At 39.5% G+C, this 24,825-nt stretch overlaps 2 non-coding genes and 1 gene segment (V, D, J or C); 1 reads left to right on the forward strand and 2 right to left on the reverse strand.

Annotated features, from left to right (window-relative positions):
• Positions 1-1,466: 1,466 nt before the first annotated feature.
• Positions 1,467-8,071, forward strand: LOC132886837 (T cell receptor alpha variable 12-3-like; the record flags this gene model as incomplete). The annotated part of the segment is given in 2 exon segments: positions 1,467-1,506; positions 7,761-8,071. Coding segments are annotated over 2 exon segments (351 nt in total), but the record flags the coding sequence as incomplete, so codon positions are not given.
• A 1,544-nt stretch (positions 8,072-9,615) lies between these two features.
• On the reverse strand, positions 9,616-9,806 carry LOC132897181 (U2 spliceosomal RNA). Its single transcript, XR_009656261.1, has one exon. It is a non-coding gene; the product is annotated as a U2 spliceosomal RNA (small nuclear RNA).
• Positions 9,807-24,037: 14,231 nt separating this feature from the next.
• Positions 24,038-24,110, reverse strand: trnat-agu (transfer RNA threonine (anticodon AGU)). Its single transcript has one exon. It is a non-coding gene; the product is annotated as a tRNA-Thr (tRNA).
• Positions 24,111-24,825: the final 715 nt, after the last annotated feature.

The raw sequence follows: 24,825 nt of genomic DNA on the forward strand, positions 1-24,825 counted from the left end.
GGTAATTACTAACACTGACCACTAGGCGGTGTGTATGACTGGTAATTACTAACACTGGCCACTAGGCGGTGTGTATGACTGGTAATTACTAACACTGACCACTAGGCGGTGTGCATGACTGGTGTTACACGTACACGGACAAACCACAAAAAAATCGACTCGATGGGTTTACCATTTTTTCTTAGGTATGGCGCGTCACTGGGAGCTCCGCTATTATGCATATAATAATTGCATATTAATGATGTAATACTTTTATACCAATTTCCTACATGTGGTTTCAGGGATCTTTTTATGTGCAAAGTTCCGCTGCATAATTAACTATGAAACAGCAGCCTACAAACATTACAAGAAGTCCAGATTTATGAATTTATATCTGAACTTGTATATTATTACCAAAAACAAGACTTGGTAAATTTTGCAAAATAGCCTCCAAATATAAACAAGTACCACCTGACTATGTGCATTGATGGAGACTTGAGGGCAAAGTGCTTTGCAGAAATTGCACACCAAAGACACCTTCAGGTCCTCAGTCTCATCCACAGTGATCTCACTGATCTTCAAACTGTCCATATGAGGCCATTCTCACCAGCAGAAAGTGGTCTTCAGGTGATGAGAAATCATGAGCAGCACTTGCTCACCTTCTGGTGTCAGTGTTCTCAATATCCCCTCTTTTATCTGGATCATCTTTCCACCTTCAAAATATCCCTGACAGGCCCCAGTGAGGATTGAACTCATAACCCCTGGTTTACTAGACCAGCGTTTCTCAACCTTTTTTCAGTCACGGCACCCTTCAGGAGTATGCAAATTCTCAAGGCACCCCCATATAAAATATACGCAGCCACGCTGACCCCGGCAGTGACGTTGTGACATGGGAAAGGGGGCATTGATGTGTTATGATTCTGTTCACAAACCGCTGAATTCAACCCAATTTTCATGATCTTTCAGGAAAACTATGATGTGATGTACTGGCCTTTACACATGAGGTACAAATATAAAATGGGTTTTTCATTAAATACGAATATTATCCTCTGAAATAAATCACAATACTTGGTTTGAAGGGGACAAAAAAAGTTGATTTGTGACAGAGACATCTAGATGAGGACTTAATAGATGCATAGACACGGCTGATAAATATATAATAAGAACTGAATCATTCAATACTTAATTTTAAATTCTGATGTAATTATTAAATAATAATTAATGTTAAAATGAAATTATTTGCACTGCATTACGGTGAGTATTAGCTGTTCCTGCTTCCAGTTTGCATTTGCTTACAATGTGCTAAAATCAGGTTCCATATCTGAGGCTGAATGTAAAGCCAGGATTATTCAGTAAGAATCATCAATCAGTCAATAACATTGGCGACACTGTCATGTGATGCTGTGGGGCGGAGCTTCAGGAACCTTTATGATCTTAATATATCAGAGCACAGAAAGAATATTCTCATTCAGCTGAGACCATTCGTCATGTTCACTGTTATATTCATGTGTCTGTGGCTCTCACTCGGTGAGTTAACGTTTTTCTGTGACTTCAGAAATATTAAGTGTTGAATTAGTGATTAATTAATCTGTGTGGTGTTAAAAACAGCAGAATGTGGGTCTGACTTATGTAGTTCTGGCTTGATTATGTAAAGGTTAAAAACATTATATTCTCCTTTCTATGACAGGTGACTCCATGGCAGATTCAATAGAATCACTTTTGACCCATGAAGTGGTTCATGAAGGTGGTGATGTTACTCTGTCCTGCAAATATGAAACAAGCTATCCATCACCCACCCTGCACTGGTACAGACAATATCCAAAATCTAAACCTGAGTTCCTTCTTTATGTTCTTCAAAGTGGAGGTCTAAGTCCCAACCGTCCCCCAAGAATGTCTGCTAAAGTTGAAGGAAATAACCGAGTGGATCTGCTCATCTCCTCTGCTGCTGTATCAGACTCTGCACTATACTACTGTGCTCTGCAGCCCACAGTGACAGGAAATCCAACTGCACTGTACAAAAACTTTCACACAGTTTTGTTTATATTGTAGGCAGTTCTGCTGATGATTTTGAGAAATGTTTAGCAGGAATCTCTCTTTCTCTCTGAAGATTTATAAAGGGATTATATTGTTGCCACATGTTACATTATTAGGAGGCAGAATTCATTCTTTGGTAACCATTATACACTGGTCAGGGTCGGGGTGATTATGGAGCCTGTACTGGTATAATGTGGGAATGAACCCTGAATGGGATGTCAGTCCTTCGCAGAGCACCATGTACAGACCATTTCACACACTCATTCACACCTAGGGGCATTTTATCCCAGCAAATTTCCTACAGTCTTGTTTTTTTGGAGGTGGAAAGAAACTGAAGAACCCATGTGGGATGAACATGTAAAACTGCACATGCGTCACAGTGCTGCAAGTAAATCAAATAATCATCAAATTATCACATTTTTACAATTCCTCTGCTGAAAGTGTTTCCCTGTGGTGTGACGTTATGTCATTTTTATTAAAAATAAATCTTTGTACTCTCATGGTACAATTCCATATTCCTCAATAGCCAGTGCACTAAAGACAAGGCTTGGCTCAATCCTCATACCAGAATTCCACAATGACTGTGGACCCATGAGCCTCTCTGTTCTGACTGGAGTAATTACACTGTTGGATTGTCCTGAGGAAGGGCATGTCATTATCTGAGTGTATTAAACCCACATATATAATACTGAAACTGTATATTGTGGGAATCAGAATATTTTGACTCTTTTCTACATTGTAGAACAATACTGAAGACATCAGAACTATGAAATAACACATGGCACATGATGATGCTTTGCACACTATTGGTATTATCTTAACCAGCTTCATGAGGGAGTCAGTTAACAGGTGTTGCCTCGTCAAAAGTAAATTCGTGGAATTCCTTGCCTTCTTAATGCGTTTGATATCAAACAGTAAATAGTAAATAATAAAAATACAGTAAGTAGCTCTATTCAACACTGGTAGTAATCCATATTATATCAGGAACCGCTCACCTAAGTAAAGAGAAACGACAGTCCATCATTACTTTATGACATGAAGTGTCTTTTAATGAATTAAAAAAAACCCTTTGAATTAGGTGTGTCCAAAATTTTGACTTGTACTGTATTTTTGCACAAATACATTAATTTACAAAATTAAAATAATCTTTTCGAAAGCTCATAACTCTTTTGTCTTTCTGTAATGTATACACTGTATATGTAGTAAACATCTATGACTGTATAAAGGTTTTTCTCCTTGGTGAACACTAGATGGAGCAGTCAGTTATCTTATTGTGGGCAAAGTACTGAGAACCACACAACCCTGCTCACATCCTCCAGAGATGTTCAGTTCTTTGATGAAGAACACGACTTTTCACAATAAAACCTCTGTGACAGAGTATACCTGGTCTTCTATCATACACACTGCATATATATTATCTGAACCCCTGCTCCGGTTACTCTTAGTAGCTCAGTTAAGTTCAGAGACACCATTCTGATAAAACAACATAACTGTCCACGGATGACTAAACTGTGAAATAAACCTTAACTATTCTCTTCCACTTAGCAGCTCTAACATTAAGCTGCCTGCTGCTGCACAAATGACACATGGAGAAAGTAAGACAGAAAACAAATTAGCATTCAAAGTGAATATCAGTTCATTTCATACAAAAATATCACACACACACACACACACACACACACAGTATGTAACACTCCCTTCCAAAGCCTAATGGCTTGTTGACATCTTTGAAAGACCAGCAACACCTCAGAAAATGTTTGCTATGCAAAACCAAATAAAAACTAAGCTTTATGTTTCTTTTCTCTCTGATATATTCTCTGCTGGGGCTGAGGCCCCTAATGTTGAGGCACCACTAAAACACATCATTAAAATATTTAATTCTGTACTTATTAGAGTATATTTTTCTCTCCCTTCATCCATTTTCTATTCTGCATTTCCATTGTGGGTCGTCGGTGAGCTGGAGCCAATCCTAGCTGACTATGATGGAGAAGCCGGGTACACCCTGGACAAATCACCAGTCTATCGCAGGCTTAACACAGAGAGACAGACAGCCATTCACACTCACATTCACACACACATACAAGCAATATAGAGAAGCCAGTTGACCTCATCCTTTGGACTGTGGGAGGAAACTGGAACATGCAGAGGAAACCCACACAGGCACAAGGAGAACATGCAAACTCCACACAGAAAGACCCCTGATTGACTGGTATGTTCAAACCAGGAACCTGCTTGCTGTGAGGCGACAGTGACACTGCACCTCTGTGCCACCCGAGTGTAGTTTATACATTAAAATGACTGCAATTATGTAAAAACATTAATTCCCTGCTTTCAGTATATGTTTGCTTAAATGTGCTCAGGACAGGTTCCCCATGTGAGGCTGGATGTAGATAATATCACTATAGCCTTCTTTCATCTCAGAAATATTGCTCAGGTAAGAAATATAATGCCACTTCATGATGCATTAAACCTAGTTCATGCTTTTGTTACCTCCAGGTTGGATTATTGTGATGCCTTACTGTCTGAATGATCTAACAGATGCATAAACAAGCTCCAGCAAGAGTCCTTACTAGAACTAGAAGATATGACCACATCACCCCTATCTTATTCACACCTGCATTGCTTCCCAATCAAATTTCGCACTGATTATATACTACTACTATTTAACAATAAAGCACCAAATGTGCTTTATCTCACGCCACAGTACCTGAGTGAACTTCTGGTCCTTTATGACTCGCCACAACGACTTTGATCAAAAGGTGCAGGCTATCTGTTGGTACCTCAAATAGTGAAGGCTACAGCAGAGGGACAGCCTTCTCTCACAAATCCCCACAGTTATGGAACAGCCGTACAAGTAGTGTTCGGGTCTCAGACACAGTCTCATTGTTCATGTCTTGGCTGAAAATATATTTGTTTAGTGAAGCCTTTTGTTAACAGCTTTTTATTACATAAAGTAGCAGATCTGGAGGGTTCTTGGGCAGAGAGTGTTTTGATAAGTGTTTTGAATAGTGTATTGAAGTGCCCTTGAGCAAGGCACCTAACCCCCAACTGCTCCACAGGCTGCCCTGGGCAGGGCCGCGTTAACCCTTGCCGAGGCCCTGGGCAGACACACCCCTGAGGCCCTGGGCAGACACCCCCCCAAGGCCCCACCCCTGCCTGTTGTCAACTGCGCTCAGCAAATTCACCCCCTCAGATGTGCCTGTCTAACTAGACACAGAAACTTAAATAATGACAGTGGCACAATTAGAAATACTATTGAATGATAAAACTTTATATCCATCAACACCTATTTAATCGAGAAAAAGCAATGGTGAAATAGGCAATTGCATGGTGAAAAAATCCATCAGACATCACGGTTAACAAGTCTGGTTAACTAAAGTTTAGCCTCAAGAAGCCTTTGAATGAGTGAGTCAATGAACAACATGTCAAGAACATAACCTAGGCCTACAACAGTTTCTTTAGTATTCAGAACAAGAACATTCATTTGGTACACTACGGTTCAAAAGTTTGGGGTCACCCAGACAATTTTGTGTTTTCCATGAAAAGTCACACTTTTATTTACCCCCATAAGTTGTAAAATGAATAGAAAATATAGTCAAGACATTTTTCTGGCCATTTTGAGCATTTAATCGACCCCACAAATGTGATGCTCCAGAAACTCAATCTGCTCAAAGGAAAGTCAGTTTATAGCTTCTCTAAAGAGCTAAACTGTTTTCAGCTGTGCTAGCATGATTGTACAAGGGTTTTCTAATCATCCATTAGCCTTCTGAGGCAATGAGCAAACACATTGTACCATTAGAACACTGGAGTGAGAGTTGCTGGAAATGGGCCTCTATATGCCTATGGAGATATTGCACCAAAAACCAGACATTTGCAGCTAGAATAGTCATTTACCACATTAGCAATGTATAGAGTGTATTTCTGATTAGTTTAAAGTGATCTTCATTGAAAAGAACAGTGCTTTTCTTTCAAAAATAAGGACATTTCAAAGTGACCCCAAACTTTTGAACGGTAGTGTATATAACCGTTCGTTTTCATTTTGGAATCCAGGCGACTTTTAACTTGTGAAAACAAAGAGCGATAACAAAGAAAGAAAAATATCTTGCTTCTCAGAAATAAATCTCAAAATGTTAGGCTATGTGAAACATTTCATCCTTTCACACACGTAATGTCCCAAACAGCAGTGGAACACAGCTTTGCGCATTCAGTTTGACAGCCATGGGTCAACTTACAAGGGCACTTTCCTACTTTTCTGGAAAGCGAAGTCATTAATTAAATCTTTGAACTCAAGCTGGCGTCGCGTGTGAAGACATGGTGGACAGTGATCATATTGACAATGACGGGTGATTTATGCGACAGGACAAGGTGGGCTTCCTTACGGGTGGCGAAATGCATAAAAAATGTTATCAATATGATCAAAACTTCTGAAAATATCATTTCATATTTTCCGATCTCGCTACCTCCGAGGCCCCCTAGTGGCCAAGGCCCTGGGCAGCTGCCCATGAAGCCCATTAGGATAACGCGTCCTTGGCTCTGGGTATGTTGTATGTCGATCTGCAAAATGTCTGTAATGTAATGTAAGGTAATGGTAAAATGGGATGTTTGGATGCTGCCCCCCCTTTACACATTCACTCAGGTTTGTTGACGGTAGTGGCCTTATGTACACTTTATGTACCATGGTGCCCTCAAGTCTCTGTTACGTTCTGACTCTCCCTTTTAGTTATGCTGTCATATTCAGTCTTGCCAGAGTCCCCACTTGCACTCAGCACACAATGTACAGTGTTCGTAACGATGACATGACAATGAGCAAACCAACTCTCTCTCTCTCTCTCATGCTACACATGCCACTCCTGAGATACCAGTGATGCTGACCTGATGCATTACTTCTGGCTGGAGTTCTCATCACTTCACTCCTGTGGAGGATGACCCCTTATGGACAGCCTAAAGATTCACTTAGAAGATAGCTTTGGAGAATTAATCCAAACAGTTTTGCCACGATGGCTCAGGACTGCAGTTGCCATGAACAGTTTTGCACTCAAGTCTCAATCAGTAAGCAGTTGATAACTTCAGCAAAATAGGCTTCATGCTAAACCTAGAATGAATTTCCTGGTTAACACAGTTGCCCCTTTTCACGATATAGAACACAGTTATAGAAGTGGGGTATTTATACACTGTCTGTTATCACCCAAATGAGGATGGGGTCCCTCAAGGTTTCTTCCTTTTGTTGTCTCAGGGAGTTTTTCTTTGTCACTGTCACCTCAGGTTTGCTCAGTTGGCATAAATTTATATCTGGCTTTTATATAGTTCTGTAAAGTTGATTCACGACAATTTCTATTGTTAAAAGTGCTATACAAATAAAATTGAATTGAACTGAATATAAAGCCAGGATGCTGCAGCAACTCGACAATCTGTCAACACTGTAAGTGACACTGTCATGTGATGTTGTGGGGGCGGAGCTTCATGATGTTTCTTGAACCTTTATGATGTTTCCATATTAGCTTACAGAAAGTCCTCAGAATATTTTAATTCAGCTAAGACCATTCATCATGTTCACTGTTATATTAATGTGTCTGTGGCTTTCACTTGGTGAGTTTTGATTTTTTTTTTTTTTTTAATTTCAAAAGTAATGTGTTGAATTAATGATTAATTAGTCTGTGTGATGTTAAGAAACAGCAGAATGTGGGTCTGACTTGTGTAGTTCTAGCTTGATTATGTAAAGGTTAAAAACATTATGTTCTCTATGACAGGTGACTCCATGGCAGATTCAATAGAGCCACTTTTCACTCGTGAAGTTGTTCATGAAGGTGATGATGTCACTCTGTCCTGCAGCTACAGAAAATTCACTGGTACAGTCAACTACCTGCAATGGTACATACAGCATCCAAAATCTACACCTGAGTTCCTTCTTTATATTTTTCCAAGTGGAGCTCTAAGTCCCAACCTTCCTCCAAGAACGTCTGCTAAAGTTGATGAAAAGAAGAAACAAGTGGATCTGCTCATCTCCTCTGCTGCTGTATCAGACTCTGCACTATACTACTGTGCTCTGCGGCCCACAGTGACAGGAAATCCAACTGCACTGTACAAAAACTTTCACACAGTTTTGTTTATACTGTAGACAGTTCTGCTGATGATTTTGAGAAGTTTTTGATGAGAATCTCACTTTCTCTCTGAATATTTATAAAGGGATTAGATTGATGCCACATGTTGTAGAATAGCATCATAAAACAGGAAAACATTTTTATTATACTGAAGACAAATGAACTAATAAGTTCCATAATCTGCATGCTCTCTGAACCTAATTTTACTGAATTCTCTTTTTTTTTACTTTTTATTTATAAATCTTTTTCACATGTTCAGAACAACTAGTAAGATGCGATTAAGAAACAAAGCATGAGATCATGTGATGATCAGTAAATAAACACAGATTTGCCTAATTCAAAACAAAATATCCATACAGAGAATAATTATGGAAAAACACACCAGTTTCCCCACAGTTTTTCTCCCAGCTCTTTTTGGAGCTGTAAGTCATCTGTTGGAGAAGGTGTACAGTAGTTGTTTAACAATATTGACAAAGAAGCCAACAGTTGGGTCCTTTTTCTCAAGCCAGTATTAATGATTTTTTTTCTTTTTTTTTTAACTTGTGGCCAACACTATGTTTCAGAGGAAAGTATTGTCTTTACTTCATCCATCCGCAATATGTCCAAGACAGAGGGATGTGAAAGTTGTACTGATATTAAAACTCTAATATTTTTTAAAATGGTTGCTGCCATTTCTTTCCATAAAGTCTGGATATCAGGACAAGACCAGAAAACATGAGCATTCAACCTTTTTCCTGACTCAGTTTTTACTTTTCACAACAGTTCTACAATGTACATTTTTTGTCAAGAATAATATACCATAAATAATAGTGAAGGGAAAAAATGCAGCTTACACAGAAACACAGTGATTAGAAAAATATATGAAACCTGTAGAATTCCACTAATTGGTCACTAGTATTACCAAAAATAATGGCCCTCATTTACCAGTCTAGCATAGAAACCAGGTCCGAGTGTAGAAATCAGAATATGACAGTGTTCAGGTGTGATTCATGAAACATTCCTATCTTGCCAATCACAGTATAAGAATGATTGGCCATTGATAAATGCGGCATCTGAAAACCATCATCATTTAAATATCACACCCTTAAATAGTCTCAATTTAGAAGAATAAGAAGCTTTTATTTGTCACATGCACACTCAAGCACAGTGAAATTCATCCTCTGCATTTAACCCATGTGAAGCAGTGAACACACACATGCACACAAGTGAGCAATGAGCACACACACATATCCAGAGCAGTGGGCAAGTATGCTACAGAACCCAGGGAGCCGTTGGGGGTTAGGTGCCTTGCTCAAGGGCATTTCAGCCCAAGGCCACCCCATGTTAACCTAACTGCATGTCTTTGAACTGCGGGGGAAACCAGAACACCCGGAGGAAACCCACACAGACGCGGGGAGAACATTCAAACTCCACACAGAAAAGCCCCCACTAGCTGCTGGACTTGAACCCAGAACCTTCTTGCTGTAAGGTGACAGTGCTAACCACTCCAGTTTAATACACCACTGTGCCACCCACCATTCCTGGAGATACTGCAATACCAGGTTGATGTGTGGAGCAGAAGGAACAAGCCCCTATTCCAGCTCCCTGCTCTAAAAATCTGTTTAATATAACGTCCTCATTTAGAGAACATATCAAATATTAAACTGATAGGAACAGATACTACACTTGATCTTAGCCATGAGGCCAAGAGGCTGTGCCCATGACTTTCCAATATGGAGAATCATTATATGTTCAAGAAGAAACATTTCTCCAAATAGAAGCTCAAATAGAAGCTTTCTGACTTGGGGCTATACTGGACACTGAACTATTTTCAGGAGTAAAAAAAAAACCTAATAATAATTTACTACAATTGGCACTTAAACAGTACAATAATTATAATTCTTTGTTTGTGGACCAAAAAAGTAAAACAAAACTGGAAAGAGGGATATAATTTTGTGCAAATGTTAAATCTTGAGACACAGCCCAGGCCTCTAACTCCAAAAGATCTATTTAAGAGGTGAAGTTGGATGCAGTGAGTTGATCAGCAACAGTGGGATTGTTCTGTGTTGTATTGGTGATTTAGTTCACTGTGACTGATACTGTGAAGTGATGATCTGTACAAAGTTATGCTCCAACAGCAGAACTTCCTGGGTGTGGCCTTCTAGAAATGTGTTCCCTCATGTGTAAAGTTCAGCACATACAGCAAGCACTATTATACAGGATCCTCACAGAGCTGTGTTCAGAAATGGCTCAACTATACAACTTCCTGTACATAGTGAGATACATCCCACTGATTCTCACTGTCACAACAGGTAATTAACGGTCATCAGATAATTAATTGTATTCCTTAATACCCATGTTTTAAGTACAAATTCTTTCAATGATTGTTTTGGGTTTGTTCACAAAAATATTCACAGATTTATTTCTTTATGTTCTTCTTTACAACAGGCAGTTTCGCTGGTAAAATTTGGCCGACAGATGAAGATGCCATTGTCAGGAAAGAAACGGACACTGTTACTCTGAAATGTTCATATGAGTCAAGCAGTGGTGGCATTTGGCTTTACTGGTACAAACAATATCCGAACAGCGCACCACAGTTTTTACTGTATAAAAGTGCAACGTCAAGTTCTAAGAGCACTCCTGATGATCGTCGATTAGAGTCAAAAACAACCAGAGACTCCACTGAACTTACTATCAGAGGTCTAAAGCTCTCAGATTCTGCGCTCTATCACTGTGCTCTTAGAGAGGGAGCACAGTAATACAGAGTCAATGAAAGGCTGTACAAAAACATACAAAAGTTAAACAGGAAGTTTCTAAAACCTCATCAAAGATACTCTCTTTACCAAATTGTTATCAGTTAACCACACACACACAAAGGTTGTGGTAACATCTGCAGCTAAAAGTCAAAGCAAATTAAAATAAAGAGGGTTTAAATGTGGTACAACTTTAAACAAGGACACATTTATCACAGTAAATTCACAAATCAACATTTTTAAAAAAAAAAAATATTTTACTGACATTACCAGAGCCGTTGTGTCAGGTGTTGTTGATGTGAACTACTCTGAATTAAAGGTCCTGACCTTTTCTGGCCTGTTTTCCCCACAATACATAGTGCTCAATTTTAATTATTTTAATTAATTATGCATGTACTAAAAATGCATGTTATTGTGCTGGATGGGAGCTCAGGCAGTGGCCTTTTACAAAGATGAAGTGGATGAATAATAAAATGGCAGCAGTGCATGCATACAATCATTCAGATAGAAAAGAACCTGAAAAAGAAATCTCTCAGCCAACTCGTGTTCTTAACTTTCCCCACTATATAATTATCACACCTCCTGTAGATTTGTTCACATCATGCATGTTTTTTTGTTTTTCAGTCTGTCTGTGAATTGTATATAAGTTGTAATTGCAGTTGTGTGTGTGCTTTACACACTTCCACCTTCCCTGAGTCAGTTAATCCTTTCCTTTACAAACCCGAGTCCCTCCGTCTCTCATCCTGATGCCTGTGCTACTAGTAAAATGATGTGCAGACAATAATTTGTGAACTAATTTAATATATTTCTGCCCACCAAGATTTGTTTTGCTCGTTGACAAAAATTATAGTGTATTTTAGCAATATAAGGGCCATAGCAGTTCAATATATACTCTCAAAATAAATATTCAGTTGGATGCTTTTGAACATTGCTGATCCTCTCTAAGTTGCTCTGGACATACAAGCATATTATAAACCACACAGAATTACAATTATTAGCTATTATTGCTGAAGCTATTTGCTGTCTGAATGACTCCGTATGCTTCTCAAAAACAAACTGTAGGCAGGTATTAAATGGGGGGCAGAGTTCCCTTACCTTTGTTATTTGGAAATGGAACGAGAAATGAGATGTGTTTAATGTGTTTAACCCCTGTTACAATGTTAGTTTTTTTAAGTAAAAAATAAATAAATCCAAATTAAAAGTCAGATCAATCATACCAGATCTTATTCCACCTATTAATGTGATATAGAAACCATCAAAATCAATGTGAAAAACAAATAAATACATTTTAGGGGGAAAAAACTTACAATAACCTGGTTGCTATGTGTTTTTTTTTCTTAAATTTGAGAGATAAAATTATGTACTTTATACTGAAGTGAGTAATAAGTGCATACACTCTAAGAAAGGATGTGTTAAAACTGACACAAACTGTTAACTTCTTACACATCAGTGGGTGAGTTCTGGGACAACGCTTGTTGTGTTAATTTTGACAGTGAATGTGTCAGGAAGGTTAATATGAAGACATGTAAACTTTGTAATATTAATACATTATGTGCTGTATAAAACAAATAATTGGCCCTCATTTATGAATTGAACACACTGGGCGAAGAAATCTGAGCATACGGTCATTTCCACGCAAAGCTCGGCATTTATCAATGTGAACGTGAGCGGAGTCTTTGATCAAATCTCATGTCAAGTCTTACCTCATGTATGCAAGTATTGAAACAGTGCAGATGTGCCATGCAGCACAGTAAATCTGGCTGAGTGGAGAAGTGTTACTAGACCATATATACTGACTGGCATCTAAACATACAGCCACATATTCATCACTTAAAATATGGCAAAATATCACATTTTGCAAATGCTTACACTGATAATGAGTCATATATCTGCAACATAGGCCAAATAGGTATTTTCAAATTGTTTGTAATTAACAGGGTTGACAGTTTTTTGGTGTAAAATTAATTTCTCTTTCATTTTGAGCCTACTTTTTAGGTTCAGCTACTGGTGACTGGTAAACAAGAGCCATCCATCAAATCTCAGCAATGACACATCTGGCTCTGTTAGAAGATTTTTTATGGATTTTTTATGGGGAGCGATGAGTGACTATTTAGTTGCTTTCGTCTCCTGAGGCATCCAGAGTGGTGGTGTGCCAGCACGGTGGGCAAAAGACAACTTTAAACAAGTACACATTTATCACAGTAAATTAACAAACCTGCATTTTTCAAAATGTTTTCATTGTGTCAGGTGTTGGTGTGTATTACTTTGAATTAAAGATACTGAACTTTTCTGGCCAGTGTTCCCCATGATACAGAGTGCTCAATTTTCATTCATTCATTCATTCATTCATTCATTCATGATGCATGTACATAAAATGCATGTTATTTTGCTGAATGTGAGCTAAGACAGTGACCTTTTGTGGCACTTGGACCAGATGTACATTGTCTTGCAAAAGTATTCATCTCCTGGTGTTACTAGACCATATATACTGATATAGATTCTTGGTGTTTGTCCTGTTTTGACATGTTACAAACTGGAATTAAAATGGATTTTGTGGGGGTTAGCACCATTTGATTTACACAGCATGCCTACCACTTTAAAGGTGAAAATTGTTGTTTTATTGTGACACAATCAATAATTAAGATAAAAAAAAACAGAAATCTGGAGCGTGCAGAGGTATTCACTCCCCCATGTCAATACTTTGTAGAGCCACCTTTTGCTGCAATTACAGCTGCAAGTCTCTTGGGGTATGTCTCTATTAGCTTCGCAAATCTAGCCTCTGGGATTTTTGCCCATTCCTCAAGGCAAAACTGCTCCAACTCCTTCAAGGTAGATGGGTTGTGTTGGTGTACAGTAATCTTCAAATTATGCCACAGATTCTCAACTGGATTGAGATCTGGACTTTGCTTAGGCCATTCCAAGACATTTAAATGTTTCCCTTTAAACCACTCCAGTGTAGCTTTAGCAGTATGTTTAAGGTCATTGTCCTGCTGGAATGTAAACCTTCATCCAAGTCTCAAACCTCTGGCTGACTGAAACAGGTTTTCCTCCAGAACTGTCCTGTATTTAGTGCCATCCATCTTTCCTTCAGTCCTGACCAGGTTTCCTGCAGATGAAAAATACCCCCACAGCATGATGCTGCACCACCATGCTTCACTGTAGGAATGGTGTTCTCAGGGTGTTGGGTTTGTGCCACACATGGCATTTCCCATGATGGCCAAGAAGATCAATTTTAGTCTCATTTGACCAGAGAATCTTCTTCCATGTGTTTGGGGAGTCTGCCACATGCTGTTGGGCAAACTCCAAATGTGCTTTCTTAAGTAATGGCTTTTTTCTGGCCAATCTTCCATAAAGCGCCACTCTGTGGAGTGTACGGCTTAAAGTGGTCCAATAGACAGATACTCCCATCTCCACCATGGATCTTCGCAGCTCCTTCAGTGCTATCTTTGGTGTCTTTGTTGTATCTCTGATTAATGCCCTCCTTGCCTGGTCTGTGAGTTTTGGTGGGCCGCATACTCTTGTCAGGTTTGTACTGGTGCCATATTTTTTCCATTTTGCTATAATGGATTTAATGGTGCTCCCTGGGATATTCAAAGTTTGGGGTATTTTTTTTTATCACCCAGCCCTGATCTATACTTCATCACAATTTTGTCTCTGACATGTTTGGAGTAATCCTTGGTTCTCATGTTGCTTTCTTCGTAGTGTTGCAGAGTCAGGGTCCTTCCAGAACAGGTTGATTTATACAGACATCATGTGACAGATCATGGGACACTTTGATTGCACACAGGTGGATCTTAATCAACTAATTATGTGACTTATGAAGCGAATTGGTTGGACCAGCTGTTATGATATCGAACCTTTTGCCATGGAGAAAGAAGCGAACAATTTTTTTAAATTTTTTTATTTTTATTTATTTATTTTTTTGGGGGGTGAATAGTTTGGCTTGTTGGTCTAGGGATATGATTCTTGCTTAGGGTGTGAGAAGTCCTGGGTTCAACTCCTGAATGAGCCCAGGTTTTACCTTAAATGGTTGATCTGGACTGGGGTAACAGGGATTTCACTTGGCTGAATTGTTCTTCAAGTGCTCATCTAATGAAAGTTACATCAGAAAATGTAATGTGTGTGATGTGCTCAAATACACTGTAAAGTTGGTGGATGAGTTAAAAAATTGGTTTGGAATTTTTTTTTTTTGCATCTGAATTCTTCCAAAAATCACTAAAAGCTCGTCCGCCATTATTAGATCGCAGCGATTTACAGGTCAGCGGCGCTGCATGCGTGACATCATTTGCACCAATCTGTTCTTTTGTTTCCACACGGACTCTATCCTATTCTCTGCAGTGGCGTGCGTTCTTGATACCGAGTCTTTTGAAAAAGACACGAAAGGTCTTCAAATTTGTCCTCAATCGTTGACTTTTTGTATGAGGATGACATCAAACATTTTGCCATGGAGAAAGAAGCGGATGGATTTTTTTTCCTAATTTATTTTTTATTTAAATAGTTTGGCAAGTTGGTCTAGGGGTATGATTCTCGCTTAGGGTGCGAGAGGTCCTCGGTACAACTCCCAGATGAGCCCAGGTTTTACAGTACTTTAAATGCTTGATCTGGACTGGGGTATCAGGGATTTCACTTGGCTGAATTGCTCTTCAAGTAGCCTGGGAAATCCCATGCTGCTTTGCACAATCGTTCCCATCTGAAAAGACAGCATGGAAACTATGGTCGAAAGGCTTGCCTGAGTTAGGGAGCCAATCAGAGAGTGGGGAGGGGTGGAAAGACGGTGACGCGTACTACTCGACAAACGGAAGCTTGTAGTTTATTTGGGACTGTTTACGGATCACATTTAACATGGCAGCGAGCGATACGAACCAAACTTTCGATCAAGCTTTAGACACTGTTCTGAATAGTTAAGAGCGAAAGTTTGTTTTAAAAAAAGAACAGTGTTTGGCATTACAATCTTTCGTTGACACGAAGACAGATGCCTTTGCCTTGCTCCCGACAGGGTTTGGTAAAAGTCTCATTTACCAACTAGCCCCCTTAGTGGCTTAGCAGTAATCGTTCGGTGCCATTGTTTTCCTATTTTTGTTTTGCCTTCTCTTTCTCTTTCCTTCTCTTCTTCGCCTCTTCGTCGTCTTCGTCGCTCTAACTACGTCACCGGGTACAACTGCCATGATTAGCCATGGGCTACATATACGCCAAATGATAGACATTCGCAACGTCCAATAAACAGCTGTTGACAATCGTAAACCACACCTCCCCTACGAGAAATTCAATAGGCGGATTCCAGACCATATTTCACTTGTGATATGGTCTGGTGTTAACCAGACTACTCTTCAAGTGCTCATCGAATGAAAGTTACATCAGAAGATGTAATGTGTGTGATGTGCTCAAATACACTGTAAAGTTGCTGGAAAAATAAAAAAAATTGGTTTGAAAAAATTTTTTTTGCATCTGAATTCTGTTCCAAAAATCACTAAAAGCTCGTCCGCCATTATTAGTTCGCAGCGATTTACAGGTCGGCGGCGCTGCACGCGTGACATCATTTGCGCCAGTCCGTTCTTTTGTTTCCACACGGACTGTATCCTATTCTCTGCAGTGGCGTGCGTTCTTGATACCGAGTCTTTTGAAAAAGACACGAAAGCTCTTCAAATTCGTCCTCAATCGTTGGCTTTTTATATGAGGATGACATCAAACCTTTTGTCGCGGAGAAAGAAGCAGACGGATTTTTTTTTTCCTAATTTATTATTTTTTTTTATATAGTTTGGCTCGTTGGTCTAGGAGTGCGATTCTCGCTTAGGGTGTGAGAGGTCCTGAGTTCAACTCCCTGACGAGCCCAGGTTTTACCTTAAATGGTTGATCTGGACTGGGGTATCAGGGATGTCACTTGACTGCATCATTCTTAAAGTGCTAGTCTAATGAAAGTTACATCAGAAAATCCCTGGCTTGCTATGTGTGATGTGCTCAAATACGCTGTAAAGTTGGCGAATAAATGAAAAATTGGTTTGGAATTTTTTTTCTGCACCTGAATTGAGGAATGTGTAAAGGACATTAGACACTGGATGCTTATTAATTTCCTTCTGCTTAACTCTGACAAAACTGAAGTACTTGTCCTGGGACCACATGCAGCTACAGTGGTGCTTGAAAGTTTGTGAACCCTTGAGAATTTTCTATATTTCTGCATAAATATGACCTAAAATATCATCAGATTTTCACACAAGTCCTAAAAGTAGATAAAGAGAACCCAGTTAAATAAATGAGACAAAAATATTATACTTGGTCGTTTATTTATTGAGGAAAATGATCCAATATTACATATCTGTTAGTGGCAAAAGTATGCGAACCTCTAGGATTAGCAGTTAATTTGAAGGTGAAATTAGAGTCAGGTATTTTCAATCAATGGGATGACAATCAGGTGTGAGTGGGCACCCTGTTTTATTTAAAGAACAGGGATCTATCAAAGTCTGATCTTCACAACACATGTTTGTGGAAGTGTATCATGGCACGAACAAAGGAGATTTCTGAGGACCTCAGAAAAAGCGTTGTTGATGCTCATCAGACTGGAAAAGGTTACAAAACCATCTCTAAAGAGTTTGGACTCCACCAATCCACAGTCAAAAAGATTGTGTACAAATGGAGGAAATTCAAGACCATTGTTACCCTCCCCAGGAGTAGTCGACCAACAAAGATCACTCCAAGAGCAAGGCGTGTAATAGTCAGCAAGGTCACAAAGGACCCCAGGGTAACTTCTAAGCAACTGAAGGCCTCTCACATTGGCTAATGTTAATGTTCATGAGTCCACCATCAGGAGAACACTGAACAACAATGGTGTGCATGGCAGGGCTGCAAGAAGAAAGACACTGCTCTCCAAAAAGAACATTGCTGCTCGTCTGCAGTTTGCTAAAGACCATGTGGACAAGCCAGAAGGCTATTGGAAAAATGTTTTGTGGATGGATGAGACCAAAAAAGAAGTTTTTGGTTTAAATGAAAAGCGTTATGTTTGGAGAAAGGGAAACACTGCATTCCAGCATAAGAACCTTATCTCATCTGTGAAACATGGTGGTGGTAGTATCATGGTTTGGGCCTGTTTTGCTGTATCTGGGCCAGGACGGCTTGCCATCATTGATGGAACAATGAATTCTGAATTATACCAGCAAATTCTAAAGAAAAATGTCAGGACATCTGTCCATGAACTGAATCTCAAGAGAAGGTGGGTCATGCAGCAAGACAATGACCCTAAGCACACAAGTCGCTCTACCAAAGAATGATTAAAGAAGAATAAAGTTAATGTTTTGGAATGGCCAAGTCAAAGTCCTGACCTTAATCCAATCGAAATGTTGTGGAAGGACCTGAAGCGAGCAGTTCATGTGAGGAAACCCACCAACATCCCAGAGTTGAAGCTGTTCTGTATGGAGGAATGGGCTAAAATTCCTCCAAGCCAGTGTGCAGGACTGATCAACAGTTACCGCAAACATTTAGTTGCAGTTGTTGCTGCACAAGGGGGTCACACCAGATACTGAAAGCAAAGGTTCACATACTTTTGCCACTCACAGATATGCAATATTGGATCATTTTCCTCAATAAATAAATGACTAAGTATAATATATTTTGTCTCATTTGTTTAACTGGGTTCTCTTTATCTACTTTTAGGATTTGTGTGAAAATCTGATGATGTTTTAGGTCATATTTATGCAGAAATATAGAAAATTCTAAAGGGTTCACAAACTTTCAAGGACCACTGTAGAAGTAAGTTTTCTGATACCACAGTAACTCTGGATGGCCTTTCTGTTTCTTCACGTGTAGCAGTAAAAGACCTCGGAGTGATTATTGACCCCAGTCTTTCATTTGAAACTCAGACTGAGAAAGAAGCGGATGTTTTTTTTTTTTTTTAAGCATAGGTTGGCTTGTTGGTCTAGGGTTATGATTCTCGCTTTGGGTGCGAGAGGTCCGCGTTCAACTCCCGGACGGGCCCAGGTTTTACCTTAAATGGTCGATCTGGACTGGGGTATCAGGGATTTCACTTGGCTGAATTGTTCTTCAAGTGCTCCTCTAATGAAAGTTACATCAGAAAATCCCTGGCTTGCTGTGTGTGATGTGCTCAAATACACTATAACGTTGGCAAATAAATGAAAAATTGATTTGAATTTCTTTTTTGCACCTGAATTGAGGAATGTGTAAAGTACATTAGACACTGGATGCTTATTAATTTCCTTCTGCTTAACTCTGACAAAACTGAAGTATTTGTACTAGGACCAGATGAATGAATGAATGAATGAATGAATGAACCCTTTATTGTCACGAGTCACAAGTACCAGCAAAATTGGCCATCAACCCGTCCATACATATACACATACATACAATTGACAGTGGGGGAGTAGACAGGACAGGAAGACAGGGATCAAAAGAAAAAATACATAGTAACATGAGGAGAGGGGAGGAGAAAAAACAACCCCCACACTATGCTCCTGTGGGGAGTACAGTGTGGGAACATAAAAAAAAAACACCTCAGCACATTAAGCACAAAGTAAGTACTTTACAACATTAAAACTCAGGACTGGAGGGGGGTGGGGCGGTCAGGGGAGGGGGTAAGGGGGGTGAGGGAGGGGGGAGGGGTGGAGATAACCCAGCACAAGCAAGTAGCCATCCGTTCCTGCAGCCATGACGGCACTGGTCATGCACCCGCTTGTCACACTGGGGGTAAAAAGTGGCGACTGTGGGAAGTGGGGGAAGGAATGCAAGAGCATCTCACTGCAGTGATCTTCAGGGGGAGTTGTTGTTCCAGCAATGGCCTTGACTGAGGCCAGTGCTTTCTGAGGGGGCCGAAAGCAGATAAGATTGGGATTGTTTGGTCTTGGGGCAAGTAGACGCATTCTTTTACATGACTACTCTGTTTGTCCATTCTGGTCTCCGAATCGATCCATTTTCCTTTGCAAAGCCAAAAGCTTCTCCATGATGTTATCCATGTTGCGGTTCAAGTTCTGAATAGCCACAGTCTGAGTGCCGACAGCTCTGCCCACCGCTTCAATCATGTCGGGCAGCTTTATGGGGCTTTGGACAGCTGTCACCGTTTTCTGATTTCCTCGATAAACAGCTGAGTTTTAGACACGAGAGGAAATGCTGTCTTTGCAAGCCATGCATGGCACGACCAAAGGTGAAGATTTGTTTGAGCAAGTTGTTTTGGCTATGAACAAATTCAAACTGCAGTTTGACAAGCTAAGTGGACCGGCTACAGACGGAGCCCCAGCCATGGTTGGTGCGCAGAAAGGATTGACTGCCTTGGTTAAAAAAGAAATGAGTCGTCTCAGTCTGGATCCAAATGAGTTGGTTGTGTGCCACTGTATCATACACCAAGAGCAAAAAACTTTTCGTTTCCGGTTCAGAGTATGTCGTGCGCATTCTGGCTGCCGCTTCTCACCAGAGCTTTTTTTTATTTTATTTTATTTCTTTTTTCAATTTTTATTTATTTTTTTTTCTGTGTGTTTGTGTAGTTTGATGTTTGTTTGAGTGTTTTCTCCACTGGTTGTGGTGTGGCTCCGGACCCAGTTTTGGGCGTTGGTTTCCCTCCAGGCCTTGGTTCACTGTGGGTGATGCCTGCGCTCCCAGCTGTGGACTGCAGTGAGCTCGTTGCTCATTTAACATCGTGGTTGTCCAGCGCTCTGTGTTTTAATGCTTGGCATGATGTTCTGAGCAATGTTGCTCAGTGGCGTCGCGGCGGCTGTGCAGGCGGTTTGGGACACACCAGCGCTCTGCGTGGCGGAGCTTCTCTGCTCACTTTGTGGATCCACGGCGTGGTGTTCGAGCGATGTGGCTGACGGCGTCACGGCGGCTGTGCTGGAGATGTGGGACTCGTTTTCATGCGCCTTTTGGTGGGACTGTGGTTGCTACACCACGGGAATTACATCCTGACCCCTAATTGGTAGACTTTTTACTTTTTATTATTGATTCATTTATTTATTTATTATTTTTATTATAATTTTTTTCCCTTTTTTATTTTTTTTCTTTGTCTATAATTGTAAAGTGTCCTTGGGTTTCTTGAAAGGCGCTATATAAATTCAACTTATTATTATTATTATTATTATTATTATTATAAGAGAGCCTGTGTGCACATTCCTTGAAGCTCAATAATGTGATGACTACTGTTGTTTCCACCATCAACTTCATTAAAAGCAGAGGACTTAACAGTCACCAGTTTAAAGAGCTACTGAGTGAGCTTGAGTCAGAGTATGGAGACCTGGTTTACCATTATGAGGTGTGGTGGCTGAGTCGTGCAGATATGCTTGCATGCTTCTACAACTTGAGGGAAGAAGTAAAGCAGTTCATGGAGATGAAGGGCAAACCAGTCGCAGAACTCAGTGATAGCAAGTGGCTGTGTGATTTGGCCTTCATGGTGGACATTACCAAGTACCTCTCAGAGCTGAATGTTAAGCTCCAAGGTCCCAACCAGCTTTTCAGCTCACTGTTTTCAAATGTGAAATCATTTGACGTTAAACTAAAGCTGTGACAAGTGCAACTGGAAAGGGGAAACACTGTGCACTTTCCTACTTTGCAAGAACAAAAGCCTGCTGTGACATCTGAATATGCTGGGGAGTGTGGAAAACTACTCCAGGCCTTTGGAGAGAGGTTCCAGCTGATGAGAAGTTATGAGAAGGACCTGAACATATTTGCAACACCATTCAATGTGGAACCAGCTGATGTGCCTGACAACCTACAGCATGAAATCACTGAGCTGCAAAGCAACAATGAGCTCAAAGCTAGGTACAACAACCTTCCTCTGCTTGAGTTCTACAAACTGTATGTGCATCCTGAGGATTTTCCCACTCTGAGGAGACATGCACTGAAGTTTGCATCACTGTTTGGGACAGCCTACTGCTGTGAGCAGTTCTTCTCAAAACTGACCCTTGCAAAGAATCGGTTCCGCTCAAGACTGACTGACCCAAACCTGGAAAACCAGCTGCGAGTAGCATCGTCACCTGTACCATCTGACATCAGATGCCTCGCCAAAGAGAAGTAGTTCCAGCCTTCACATTAGGTCGGCTAGATACAGTATAATAATAAAAATTGGTAACATATTATTATATTGTAGCATCTTCATTACATAAAATGCTCAAAGTGCTTTACACCAGTACATATAAAATCAATAAGAATACAAGACTAAAAACAGAGCATTAAAACAATAAGAGATGGATACAATTTAAAAAGAAAATGGGAGATTAAAACAGAAAGTTACACCAATAAAGTTGCTTTATTTGAATAGCATGAAAGAAAGCTAAAATAAATGGGCTGCATCTTAAAATTTTCAGCAGAGGTTATGGGTTAAAAAATTTAGTTTGGCCCCCACAGGATGTTATAAAACTCAAAATGGCCCTTGATAGTAAAAAGGTTCCCCACCCCTGCCCTAGACCAACAGGCCAAAATAAAGTGTCAACGTTTGAGAAGGTTGCATGAGATGTGTGGAGGAAAGCAGGTTCATGTTACTTTTGCTTTCTTCAGAAAATCTCTCTGGCTTTACTGATTTTGCTCTGTTCAACCAGGGCTATAATTAAATTCTCTTTGTATGTGAAACAAATTCCATAGCAAGGTCTTTTTTGTTGTTGACGTATCAAGCGTTAGTCAGGGAGCATGTAATCTACTTTGCAAAATTTGCCAAGTCTGGTTTCTCAGTATTAACCCTTTATTTACATCCCAAACAAATTATTTTTACTTGTTGTAATGTCAGCAATCACCATTTTCACCAAAAAAAGGAAATGCTAAGTATCGCATGTAAAAACATAAAAAACCCATATATCTATACCACTGAAGTCCATTATAACATCTGTATTTTTTAATTACCCGTTTATGAACTTTATGTGAATAGAAATCATATATTTACATGATATTATCAAGTTACGTTTAAAATGAGACATTTAAGTACATAGAGAACATAAAAAAAACAGAAATATTTGACACTATTGCTACAGAACTTGAGAATATTTATAGCTTATCTACATTCCAGAACTCAGCTCACAATCTCTCATTTTAGAAATTTCTGTGATGCATTTATTACTAAGCTGCTCACAGTTTTTTTTTTTTTTATGTCCAAACTACATAAAGAAATAACACTTTGCCTAAGGATTCAAACACAAAACATGAAGATAAAATCAGTTATTGGTAACACATATTATGACCAGAACAGCCACTGGACTATTTTCAAAAGTAAACAATGTCACTTTCACAACTAGACAATGTCAGTTTCCTCTGTATCTGCTGGACTGTCTGTTGTTCTGTATGGAGAGTGCATGGACAGATAAGCATCAGACATTTCAGTAACTATATAACTAACAGGTTCACTGTTTGTTCTACAGCTACAATTTGTAAGAAAGAGTTATATTCTTAATTATGGCAGACATCTGAGACAAGCATGCAAACATACAGATAGGCAAAGATAGACACACGAAGCGACTAACTTGCTGAAATATTTTTTGCAACAAATCTCACAGTTATGGGACCCCAACAGAAAATCAGTCACCTTGTTAAACATTTTTTTTCATCAATCTTGAAACAAACATACTTTTAGATTAAGAATCTATAGAGTAACAAACTCCAAAAAGCAGAAAGTTATGTCAGTTGAATAGACTGAGCAGCACACCACCTCTGAGGTTCTAACTGATCCCACTCAGTAGTTTAGGTCCTTTTAGGGTTAAATGGGTATCTAATGTATGAACCCTGTTTTTGACCTCAGTAAAAAGGTTGCGTGCCACAAATAACACCTATTATGGATATAATAATTGCATATTAATTATGTAATACTTTTATACCAATTTCCTATATGTGGTTTCAGGGATCTTTTTATGTGCAAAGTTCTCCTGCATAATTAACTATGAAACAGCAGCCTACAAACATTACAAGAAGTCCAGATTTATGAATTTATATCTGAACTTGTATATTATTACCAAAAACAAGACTTGGTAAATTTTGAAAAATAGCCTCCAAGTATAAACAGATACCACCTGACAATGGGCATTGATGGAGACTTGAGTGCAAAGTGCTTTGCAGAAATTGCACACCAAAGACACCGTCAGGTCCTCAGTGATCTTCAAACTGTCCATATGAGGCCATTCTCACCAGCAGAAAGTGGTCTTCGGGTGATGAGAAATCATGGTGTCAGTGTTCTCAATATCCCCTCTTTTATCTAGATCATCCTTCCACCTTCAAAACATTCCTTCCAGGCCCCAGTGAGAATTAAACTCACAACCCCTGGTTTACTAGACCAGTGCTCTCACCACTGAGCTATGGAGCCTTAACTCTTTCGCAGCTGCTGAAGCTTGGGGCCACAGCAGAACCTTGAAGCCCCTGCGCTGATCCTCAAAACAGCCCACAGAAACTGCTGGAACATCACTCACAACTTTAGTTCCTAGCTGCAGTTAGCTTCTGTTTACTATTAGCTTCACAAAAAAAGGAGACACATTTTAAATAATGTAATGTGTCAGTTGTAGAGTGGGCTGTGGACTGTACATTCTGGCTACTTTCTCAAGTATTTTTCAAATTTTTACATAAAAAATAGATTTTGACTTAGTTTCTAAGAGCAATGTTTGTTTCTGGAGCATATATCCAAAACTATTCATGATACGGATTTGAAACTTGGTATACATATTAACAAGGTGATGTAGATGTGCCTTTTCATACTAAGAAATTTGAGAAATTTAAATTTTTCATGTTTCCATGGAAACAATTTCAGACCTAGTCTCTCAGGTTAGTCTGAGGTTTTGTTTCCAGAGCAGAATTTGAAAATTATGAGTGGTATGGTCTTGAAAGTTGGTATATGCCTACCTCTGAGTAGTTTACCATGATTGTATAGTGGTTAGTACTCTGTGTTGTGGCTGCAGTAACCCTGGTTTGAATCCAGGTCATGGCAAAAAAAAAAAAAAAAAAAAAGCTAGTTGAGTAGGCATAATTCTGGGTGGCATGGTGGTATAAGTGGCTAGCATGGTTGCTTCACAGCAAGAAGGTTCTGG

This window comes from Neoarius graeffei, chromosome 1, assembly GCF_027579695.1.
Source record: "Neoarius graeffei isolate fNeoGra1 chromosome 1, fNeoGra1.pri, whole genome shotgun sequence".
Lineage (NCBI taxonomy): Eukaryota > Metazoa > Chordata > Actinopteri > Siluriformes > Ariidae > Neoarius > Neoarius graeffei.